This window comes from Nelumbo nucifera, chromosome 1 (genome assembly GCF_055504915.1).
Source record: "Nelumbo nucifera cultivar China Antique chromosome 1, China Antique-T2T, whole genome shotgun sequence".
Classification (NCBI taxonomy): Eukaryota; Viridiplantae; Streptophyta; class Magnoliopsida; order Proteales; family Nelumbonaceae; genus Nelumbo; species Nelumbo nucifera.
Genome location: NC_142649.1, coordinates 147,776,114 through 147,788,422, shown reverse-complemented (window position 1 = coordinate 147,788,422; position 12,309 = coordinate 147,776,114). Strand labels below are relative to the sequence as shown.

Here is a 12,309-nt window from a genome sequence, read left to right as displayed (position 1 = left end):
TTATGGCTTAAACACAATAGAAACATAGCCATCTTCTCCTCTACTGATATGTATTGGCTATCATGCAACCATCCACGGTTACGAAAATGGCCACAGATCCATACATATGCTTCAACTGGTATCCTCATCACCTCGATGGTTTGCTGGTCGTTTCCATTTAATAGCTCACGTGTATAAAGACAATCGGGTAGTGCAGATTCACAATCTAGCACCCTTGAAATATGCCTTCGTAAAGTTTTTCATATACCAATATAAGAGGATAATCCTACCCAACCTCTTCATCCTAGGTGTCAACATGTTTTTTTGGGTACCTGATGGTTACATTCCACATTGAGATTAATGTAAAAGCAAATCTATAAGCATATTGAAGAGAAATATCAAAATATCATTTTCATCCAATAAACTCATCAAGTTTGTGTAAACATACTCAAAACATCAAAAAAACAAAACTCAACAAGTATAATGCAAGTATATCATCCCAAACTGTTTAACAAAAAAAAAAAAAGGAGTTCCACCTAATCAACCAAAACAACAAGTCTAAGTACGATTAAAATCGATGAACAAGTCCTACAATATGCTCATCCTCTTAGCATAAACTGATATCCACCATTTAATCGCCTCATTTATGGGTGTGTCATAAGAACCACACCAATGGATCCATTCCCTTCTTGCTTTCAGGCTTTCCACAAAGATGACCGAAGCCTCTATATATAAAGGAGTACTAGGTGTCCAACCAAAATCATCAAGCTTCTAAACACATTCTTCTACAATTGGTCCTCCATCCTCAGGAATCATAATATCAAGAAGCTTCTCCATCTTAGCATCAAGCTTACTAGTGAACTTTTTTTGCCTCTTGGAGGGGCATTCACTTGGACCTATAGACTCCTCAAAAGTCTGTTGTATTTAAGGCTGGGACCTTGTGGGAGGTGTGATAGGCATATCATTAATGTCAATAGGATCACCATCTAGTGTCTCACCATCAAAACTAGTACCTAGGGAAGCATTTGATAGACCCATAGATGCCATTGGTCTCTTCCTATTTGACAATGGAGTCCAACCAACTTCTCTAGTTGAACAGACCCCATCGAACAATGCTCTACACTCATCGGAAAATTGGAGTCCTGCATACCTAAAAACCTTCGCATTTTGGTAGGCCTATTATCATACAAACAAACAACCCATCCTATTAGATCCTACACAATATACATTACCTAACAACAACAAAAATTCAAGGTAATTACCTTCAAGAACTCTTCCCACTAGTCATTTGACCAGTCCACTGTACCAGTAGACGGGTTGTATCCATTTCTAGTATTGATGAGGGTCACCCATAATTGATATTTTCTCTTTAAATAATCGAAGCCATTTTTAAGTTGCTTTTGTGAAAAATTATTATGGAACTTTTCCATGATCTTTTTCTGAATTTGTGTCCACGATTCTTTCTTAAGTGACCCACCTTGTCTCCCATGTGTGGACACCTCATCAATGTAGAAGTCCAACAATAGTTTTTGTAGGGTCGGGTCCTTCCAAGTGGTTCTATCAAAGCTATCTCCAGATGCCATTCCTAACCCCTATAAATGATAATGTAAGACCTATGTCAAAAAATAAAAAACCCAATTTCAAAGCATAAAGAGCTATAACAAAAAGAAGCTTCTCAAAGCTAAAGAAGAGAAATAATAGAATATACTCATATTTATAAACATACTCATATCAGCAAAATAAACATACCTTTGGGGGTGTAAATTCAGTATAGTGTAAGACCTATGGGGGTGTAAATGTTTTGGATTGATTAATATAAATTTGTGAGAGAGATGCCAAATGAACAATGAGAACCTTGACTTCATAGTCATTAGCTATCAGAATCTAATTTTTCTATGGAAGCCTAGTGGTTATAACTAGAGCCAAAAGCAAAGTACGGCTCAAGAAACATGGGGTGGGAGCCAGGTGAATCAAATCAGTCTTACGACTGCTTGGACTGTAATTGTTTGGAGATTAAAGCTGCCTAAGTACTTTAAAACATAGGTTTCTGACTATGTGCTGACTATGTGCAGGTTTCTACTGAGAATTGTGTATGGGACCCTGTTCTCAGAAGTCAGAAGTACTTTGAAACTGGGAAGTAGAAACTTTCTTAATGCTGCCTCAGACACTCTACATACAGTATGCAATTTGACCCTAACTGAGAGGACAAAAGATTGGTTAGAAGAGAAGTCTAAGGCAGGAGCTTGGTACAAGCATACTTTGGTGCAAATACATTCTCTCAAAAGTAGCTTTTTTGTTTGATCTCCCTACTTAAATGAAATCCTTACTAGGGACAAACTCTTAAACAGAGGTGTGGGGAGTGTTTCATTGTATTGTGTTATATGAAACAGGGTGGAGGAATCTGTGAATCACCTGTTGTTACATTGTACTTTCACTCCATATGCTTGGAATAAAGCTTTGTTCACTTGAGCTCAGTTTAATGGTAAACCCATTAAATTTATTTTTCCCCTGTAGAATGACAAGGCCAGGAATTTTCTCCTCCAAAGTTCAGTACCTCTGTGGTTTTTCCGTGGAAGGGAGTTCTTCATTTCTGCCTATGAAGTTTCTTCTGTTATGTTACCGGAAAATGACAGAGAATAGCTAAACAGGGTGTTGGAAATGTAAAGATGCATACACTAAAAATTGACATGCCAACATAATATAATAGCATTGAGATAGTATCTAGGTTTCATACTTCTTATGGCAAAAACCAATTGTAATTTCTTGCTTGTTGAACTTGAACATCTTAAGGAGATTTACCTAATGTTCCATTTTTGTATGTTTACTTTTTGGATGATGCATGTAATTGCATTATTTTACTTATTTTTTAGGTTGGCCCTTTTTATGACATAAAACCTAAAGTTTGTTTGTGGGTTTGCTAAAATTTAGAAACATCTCCATTAAATTTCTGATTACATTTTATAAAGAAGCTAAGTTACATGAAAATAGGCATTTGTGTCAACAAGGAAAATGAACATTGCTGTTGATTCATATTTAAAAATTAACTTTGTGACCCATTTTATTGTTGTCCCTTTGATTATTTTTCGATCAAGCATTTCTTTGACTTTGCTTATGAATCAAGTCTTTACCAAAAAAAAAAAAACTCGTAAACATCAATGGTTAGTTCCACTCATTTTTAAATATAAGGAAAAACTCATCATACAAAGATGCATAAACCATTGAGAAAGCATTGAGAGGGAGGGCTTACTTTCAACTGATTTGGGTTATTCTAATCCAACCTGAGTAGTGGTGTAAAAGAGAATGTAATAAAGACATATAGCTTCAGGTATGAAATATCAAACATCTCAATGAACCCTATAAATTAGAAACCCTGGTTTTAACACCAGCAAATGAATTGGTTTAATTTAAGACTCTCAGAATCTCCATGATGACATCCTGGGGAATAGTCACAAAAGGGAGTTCTTTGAAAAGCCCTATTCCCTCACTACGTGACCATAGAATAGGGAGTTCTATCCCTAAAAAAATATGCCAACATACCTCGAGAATATGGGTAAAGCAAACCAAATGAAAATCTTTCATGTTTATCCATATACTACAAAGAAAACAAAACTGAATGGAGTCATAGCATAAAACATTCCTGTTTATCCAGTAAGCATGGCAATAAAAAAAAAAAAAACTGACGATTGCAAGGGTTTTTGAGGGAGCTTCTTCAGATTCAGTTCGAAGCAAGAAACATACCTTTCAAAGAGCAAATTCGGTTTGAAGTGAAGGTTCACAGAGAAATGGTGGTGGAGCTTGCTTGCAGAGAGGATGGCGGTGAGCTTCTTCTCAGTTCGAAAATGGGGTGAATGACCTAATTTTTTTTTTGGTTTTATGTGAAGGACAAATTGTTGTCACTTTTAATTTTTCATGAGGATAATATCATCATTTACCGAGATCTGAATAGCCTCTAAGCGCATTAAGCACTCGCCCAACCACTTTCGTTTTAAGATCTGAAAATGCAGTTCAGACCTAATATTAAGATGCACACCCAAACACTGGTGGCATCTGAAAAGCAACTATTTCAGACTTTAGAGGTCTGAAATAGGTTATCAAACGCCACCTAAGTAAATATATTACAAACTATAGGGGGTGTTCTACTAAATGACACAAAAATAAAATAAAAAAGACTAAAGAGTTATAATAGTGCCTACCAAAATGCCCAGAATTATATGATTCAATTCAGGTTGTCTGATTGGAAGAATTTCGAACACAACGGGTTCTCATATTAAGGTTTGGAACTTTTGAAAATCTAACAAATTATCAACCCAATCTGTGGTATGGTTAATGGGCCTCACGTGTACCCAAATAATAGAGAACTCATTTATAAAATCCTTAAGAATAAGACCTACTAGTTTTGTTGTTGGTAATTCTTCTACCTAACATTCCTTAGAGAATGGCTTTGGGTTTTGTTTTCGCTTAACATTGTTTACCACAGCTCAATACATACAAAATCTTATATTTTGTATTATTTTATATGTATTTATGCTATACATATTTACATTTGTACTCTTTCCAAACTGAGCCAGTCCAAAATTGAATGAAAATATATATGGTAGCAGCTGGTGAAAGAGTGGTACAACCTGCTATTTTAAATCTTGAAGCAATGGCAATGAGAATGAGGTCTTGCGGAGGCAGTCAACTATGGAGCTCAGTTCCTATATAGTTGCCGAATCTGATTCAAAAGATTTAATTGCAGCAATTTCTCAGGATTCAGAAATGAAGTTTAGTGAACTTTGGCCTATATAGTACAGGACATAAGAGTCTTGGTTCAAAGGTTCCAGCATATTTCCTTCTGTTGGATTAGTAGGATTTCGAATCGAGTAGCGCATAAAGTGGCAAATTTCTGTTCCCGTTCAAATGGCTGGCACGGTTGTGCAGCTCATGGACCTCTTTGATCAGAGACCTTATTAAATGAAAAAAAAAAAAAAACATAAATCAGTTTTTAGACACTGGGTGTGAATTGTGATGGACCTCTCCCTTCTAAAATCAGCTTTTAGAAGAAGAGTTTTCAGCTGGGTGTGATGGAACAGGGCGGCCAGATTCTACAATGTAAAAACCAAAACCATTACATCGGTTTGGGTTGAGATTCTGTGAATAATATTCAACAAATTTGCAATCCAATCGGGTCCACTGGGGCAGCATGCCACAGAGATTGAAGATAGATTCAAGGCTGAAATTGTTAAATTTGCATCTGTAAAAGGCTCCGCCTACAGTATACTTGGGCGCCGGTTGGCTTCTTAAACCGCTAGGTAAGCATGGGTTTTATTAAAAGAGGGCCCAGGTGAGGGCAGAATTGGGTTTTTAAATTTTAAAACGTTTCACATGATGTCTGTCACAACTCACATGTAAGCAGAATTTGACATCCACTAAGGAAGGCAATATGTGTCATATTTCTGAAATTTCAGGGATAATTTAAGGAGTATCATATTTAAAAGTTTGAGGGTACCTTAAATAATTGTCAGATAGTCAGGGGTGCTTTTAACTAAATCATCCGTTCTTGACGCATGTATCTGCAAATTATCAAACTAGAGAATAAAAATAATAGAGTATCAAAGTGATTAAAGGCTCCATAGTCCATACTAAATTTTTTTAAGTATCAACCATGTCAATACTTTAAACCATGTCTAAGACCAAAACACTTTTAGTTTTAAGCTCAAATTTTGGGGTTTAAAATCACAATTAATGAAGCATATTCAAACATAACCTATTCGTGAGATTACTTTCAAATAGGGAGAAAAATTGACCCTGCAGAGCTATAAACATTCAAAAGGTCAAAATTTCCATTTTATATACTAATGTTTGTCCGTGAATTGGCATCCACCTCTTTGGGCCTAAAAATTTTGACCCTGGGCTGAATCGTCGTTCTCCCAAAAATCTAGTGACGTATAACAAACATTTTATAGAGGCAGAAAACAGAATAAAAAGAACTCAAAAATTTTCTATTATCCTTTACACCTTTCAATATGGGATTTTTAGAGGTGTAAAGTGGACAGTGCCGAGTAGGCACAACACAGCCCACAGGCGGCCCGCGCAAAGTGCGAACCGTGCCGCCCTCCCAATGAAAATTTTAGAAATCGGCTTGTCACGGCCCACGGCCCAGGCTGGCCCATGGGCCAAGCCTTGGGCCAGGTCAAGCTGTGCATCGAGCCAAAGCTATTTATTTAAAAAAGTTGACAAAAAACTTAAAATTTTACTTTTATATGAATTTTGTGTATACAATTACTTATCTATATAATAATTAAATAAATTAGTATAATAAAATTTAAAAAAATTATTTATTTTATTAGTATATTATTATATAATATTATATAATATATATAATATATAAATAATATATATGAACCGTGTCAGGCCATGCCGCAGGCCGTACTAGGCCGTGTTAGCCCACGGGCCACAGGCGGCACAGTCCACTCGGTCGTGCCATGTTGTACCAGCCCGTAAACCTAAAACTCCAGGCCCAACACAACCCACATAATCATACCGGGCCTAGCACGGCCTGATTTACACCTCTAGGGATTTTCTATTGTATTTCTTATGGGCTGTGGCTCCTCTTTGTCACACACAAGACGAAGACCCAAGTACGTTCATAGAGGAGGATGGGGATGTTGGTGGTCTGGCTTAAAAGAAAATGAAAATTACAAATAATTGGAATTGTTGGAGTGAAGGGCCAATAGCATACTCTGATTGATTAAACAATATGAGGATTCGAAAATGTTGTAATTCTAGAACAGTGACTGAAGTTGACGATGAAATGATCTTTTGAATCGAGAAAAACAATACGTATGGGAAAAACAAACTTGACTCTCTATTTGTTCAACTTCTTTCCTGCATTATAGTGTAAGATTTGAAAGAAAAGTCCAACATGAATTTCTAAATAAGAAATCAAACAAATATGGTCTTACCAAATAAATAATTCACTTATTCAAGTAATGTGAAGTAGGCTACTGGTTGCATTGTTATTATAATTTGGGGTACGTAATATACGGGGCGGCGGAGTTAGAAATTTTTTATGAGGGGCCAAAATCTAAAGTTGATTAGAAGAGGGGGTAATAAATATAATTGTCAAAAGACTAATTAAGGTTGGCATCTAAGTATACCTCACCCAGGTAAGGTTCAAATTATTGCAGCATATAATACCATATTCATTCTGTACGATGTTATATATAACTGAAATGTCAGGAAATGAATCAGTTGATAGGTTGAACACCAAAGGTCCGTTTGGTTTACAATCTAAATTAGAATTGAAATCCATGGAAATTGGAATGAAATGGTCTATTCCCCTACCTGTTTTGTTTTTGGTTCAGATGCAAATCCAAATCCAAATCAACTGGAATGGATTCTCGTTGCCCACATTGAAATTTGAATCATTGGACACTAGAAAAATGAAATCAATACTTAAGATGATAAGAATATATATCGATACTCTGAACCTTACCCCCCAGTAGCACCCTAAATAGCGATAGGCTATAGCTGAGACCCTGGGACCATCGTTAGGTAAGTAATTGCCCTTCCGGCAAAGGTTCAAACTCATGCTTAAAACTTAAAAGTGATTCTGCCGAATTAGTGTACACCAAAATACCAAATGGCAATTGGCAAATAATGGCAACTTTTCTTCCACGTCCAAATCACCTACAGTTTACACATAAATAATACATAATACCATGCCGGACCTTACCGGACGATTGGATCGGAAAAATCGAAAACCAGTCAGGTGATTGATTCTATTTTACTCCAAAATTTTTATTTCCCTAAAAACCATTGATTTAGTCAGTAAACTGTTGATCCATGTGATTGAACAGTTTGGTTGGTTTTTAATTTTTTTTATCAGAACAGACCGTCCATTTGATTTGAACGATCGGACCATTCAACCCTCCGATTCAATTTTAAAAACATGGACCAATCACGCAGTCGAATGCTGACATTCTCATCCTCATCAGGAGGAACTTAAATGACTTGGCCAGTACTGATTGGTCCAGCATAGCATTTTCGAAAAAAGAATCGTATAGCATAAGGCACTTGGTTGTTATTTTTTGTGTGCGATTAATGATACGGTTGTGTGTGTTTATCAGAAACAGGGGTTGATTGAATTGAACAGCACAAATGCAAATCAAGAGTAGCTCAAGGACTCAATAAGGTGGGCTTTAGAGAGAAAATAATAGAATCAACAAAATGGTGAAAATATATATATATTAGGTACGGATGGATTCATTGCAGCAACTCTCGCAAAGATATGTGGTGCATATAAATCACAGAGCAATCATTATTACGGGAGGCGGGGCGTACTGATTCTATCAGTTTCTTTATATAAAACTGCACATTACGCGGTGTAAGAACAATTAACGATCAACAAAATTAAGAGGGAGAGAAAGAATTGAACAAGGAACTGTCATTGTCAAATGTTGATTAAAAATGGGGCTGTAAGCACTGTGACCACAAAATTTTGTGTCCTCGATCAATTATTGATATCGTACAAACTTCATTCATCCCATCACTCTTTGCCACTCTTAAACGTGGAGAACGTCGATCAACAACACCTCTCCTGCCGACCCTATTGCTTTCCCTCCTCCTGGCCCTTTCAACTATTCTTTTCCGTCCACCTCTCTCTCTCTCTCGCCCTCTTCCTCCCAGCCGCCTATTATTTAAACCTCATATACCACACAAGTTCAACTGCAAGTCATCCTCGATCCTTCTCTGCCCCATCTAACATCTCCTTTCTCTGTCTCTCTCTGGTATAACCATGGTAAGAACAAACACAATGTCCATGAGTCTCTAAGGACTCTTCCTCTGTTTCTCACACAACTTTCACTTAATTTTGACAGGTTTTAGTAGCAACCCACGTCGATAAAGACGGTGGAAATGATGGAATGGTTGTAGATTTTCGTGGGAACCCGGTCGACAAGTCGAAGACCGGTCGATGGCTCGCCGCGGGTCTCATCTTAGGTGAAATTCATTTTCACGAAAACGTGTGCACAAAGAATGGATTTTCCTCTTCTAGGTTTCATGTAGCTACTTATTTCATGTCCAAAGCATTTTTTTTTCTTTTTCTTTTTTTAATTGTTGCAGGAAGCGAACTCTCCGAAAGAATATGCGTGGTTGGTATTTCGATGAACTTGGTTACGTACTTGGTCGGGGAATTACATATTTCCACCTCCAAATCTGCAAACATTGTGACCAACTTCCTGGGCACCCTCAACCTTCTAGCCCTCCTTGGTGGTTTCTTGGCGGATGCTAAGCTTGGGCGTTACTTGACTGTCACAATCGCTGCAACTTCAACAGCTCTGGTACAAAGCCAGTTCAGCCCTCTGAGCTGATGAACCAATTCGATCGATCAATTCTGTTGAAAATAAAACAGTACTGTAATAACTAACTAATTAACTATATATATATATATATATATATAATTCCTTTCTGTTGTCTTACGCCTGCAGGGTGTGACTTTGTTGACAATAGCGACGACCATTCCTAGCATGAGACCCCCACCATGCACTGATTACAGGAGGCAACACCATGAGTGTATAGAGGTCAACGGCCGGCAACTGGCTTTGTTGTACACAGCCCTCTACACTATTGCACTGGGCGGTGGTGGCATAAAATCTAATGTTTCGGGTTTTGGTTCCGATCAATTCGACATCAACGATCCCAAGGAAGAGAAGGCAATGATTTTCTTCTTCAACCGCTTCTACTTCTGCATCAGCCTGGGCTCTCTCTTCGCGGTTACAGTTCTGGTCTATATGCAAGACAATATAGGGAGGGGATGGGGATACGGCATATCCGCCGGCACCATGGCAATTGCAGTTGTTATATTGCTCTGTGGAACCAAGTTCTACCGCTTCAGGAAGCCTCAAGGGAGTCCATTGACTGTGATATGGAGAGTGTTCTGCTTGGCTTGGAAGAACAGGAACCTCCCTTACCCCTCTCATCCCAGCTTTCTGAATGGCTTCAACGATGCCAAGGTCCCCCACACCGAAAGATTCAGGTAACTAATTACCTCAATAATCAATATTCGATATATAGCTAGAGCTAGTCACTCAGCTCCTTAATTGCAGAATGCAGATTCCATTAGTAAGTAGTAACACGTGTGTGATTGTGTCACCGTTGATTGGTCGAAATGGTACGAATGTTTTCGACCAGTAAAAGCTGATAAGAATGGTAAGTAGATTGAATTCAGATTCTATATGAATCATACAAAATGTGGTAGACACCGCACCACCAAAAGACAAAAATGTGCACATCACAGATGGATGCACCTTGTTGTCTAGTCTGGACTTATCCATGGACCATGGTCCTGATCAGTCCAGAGCCTGCGGTCCAGTTTTAATTTGTTGTTGGCACTTGGCAGAGGTGGGGCAACTGTACCGATTTCATGCAATCAAGGAATACCACAGCCACGCACGAAAATTTTGTCTTTAATTAATTTTCTTTTAAGGCCCATCTCTACGCCGGCCAGAAGTGTGAGTACGTACTCTGGAACAATTTGTTAGTTTGGTTTCTTTTCATGTTTTCTTGCTCACAAAGGGCCATCACAGATCACACTTCACACGTACACCATGCATCATCATGGTTCATGGGGTGTGAAGCCGAACCAATTCCGTCCATTTCTTCTGGACGGTTGGTTAGACCGTATGCCCGACCATCCTTTTGTAGTTTTGCAAAATTCCTTTTGGCCACTGGAAAAAAAAAATATATATATATAATTATTAATTGCATCCAAAAATAGGATTGATTGTCAAGACATAGACACCACCAAACTCCTCCGTCTTCACTCTTCACCATGATAATAATAACAATAAAACCTCCCATCACCCATCCACGTACATGGGCCATTTGGATGATTTATCAAAGAAAGAACGCTATTAATTTGCCCCCCCCCCCCAAAAAAAAATCCCAACTTATATATATATATATATAATAAAACAACTTATATCTTTACTCTTGCACACGTGCTTATGTGACCTTACATACACTACCCCTTTATATTTTGATTCTTTCTTATAAATTGCCGTTATATATATAAACCAAATAGGACAATTAATTAAGGATCATCGCCATCATGCATCATCTGAACCTTATGTGGTCGAGTCGGACTGTATGAATCTTGTTTTGCCATTTGGCGTCACATCCTGAACATCTCTTCTAGGTGGCATGGTCTCGATCCTTAGATTTCTTTTTCCATAATTGATCGAGCTCCTGTGAAATAACATGCAGGTGTCTCGACAAGGCTGCAGTTGTAGATAGCTCCAATGGAAAGGGAGACGAGATGTACAGGCCTTGGACAGTCTCTACTGTGACCCTGGTTGAAGAGGTAAAGATGGTACTGAAGCTCATCCCCATTTGGTCCACATGCATTCTCTTTTGGACTGTCTACTCTCAGATGACAACCTTCACAGTGGAGCAAGCCACAATCATGTATAGAAATATCGGTTCCTTCACTGTCCCATCTGGCTCTTTTTCTTTCTTCCTCTTCACCACCATCCTCCTCTTCACTTCACTGAATGGAAAAATCCTGGTCCCCCTCGCTCGAAAATTCACTCATAGCGTTCAGGGCATCACAAGCCTACAGAGGATTGGCATAGGTCTCATTCTCTCGATGATAGCTATGGTAGCTGCTGCCATAATTGAGAGGCAAAGGAGGGATGTCTTTGTTCACCAACAAAGACGCATAAGTGCCTTCTGGTTAGTTCCTCAGTTTTTCCTCGTGGGAGCTGGTGAAGCTTTTGCCTATGTTGGACAACTCGAATTTTTCATCAGAGAGGCCCCTGAAAGAATGAAGTCCATGAGCACAGGACTCTTCCTTAGTTCTGTCTCTATGGGGTTTTTCGTCAGTAGCTTATTGGTGTCTTTGGTGGCAAAGGTGACTAAGCATGGTTGGATTAGGAACGACTTAAACAAGGGGAAGTTGGACAACTTCTATTGGATGCTTGCTGTGCTTGGAGTTTTCAATTATTTGGTTTTTCTCGTCTTTTCTATGAGACATCAGTATAAGATACAACACTATACTACTTCATACAGTGATGAGGAGCTCAAGACTTGGAAGAATGAACAACATTCTAAAGATACCGAGGAGAATATTGAGAGTATTGAAGTAAAGGACTCTGCTATTGTTTAGGTACTGTTTTTTCTTTTTTTTTTTTAATATGATATACTTGATTCAAATGTGTAATTTCATGTTGTGCTATTTTCTTTCTCTTCACTGGTCTCTTAAAGAGATGAGCATGTAAACCACATAAGCTGCTGAAATTAACATACATGCCAAGGTGTTGAAGAGATAGAACCATTATTTTCCACGCA

At 38.2% G+C, this 12,309-nt stretch overlaps 1 protein-coding gene across 1 annotated transcript; it reads left to right on the top strand.

Moving 5' to 3' along the window:
* The first annotated feature begins 8,518 nt into the window (after nucleotides 1–8,518).
* On the top strand, nucleotides 8,519–12,309 carry LOC104588052 (Major facilitator superfamily protein). Its single transcript, XM_010245858.2, has 5 exons — nucleotides 8,519–8,761; nucleotides 8,841–8,961; nucleotides 9,085–9,302; nucleotides 9,450–9,997; nucleotides 11,227–12,309. The coding sequence occupies exons 1-5, from the start codon at nucleotides 8,759–8,761 to the stop codon at nucleotides 12,125–12,127; spliced, it is 1,791 nt and encodes a 596-aa protein (XP_010244160.1). The 5' UTR covers nucleotides 8,519–8,758; the 3' UTR covers nucleotides 12,128–12,309.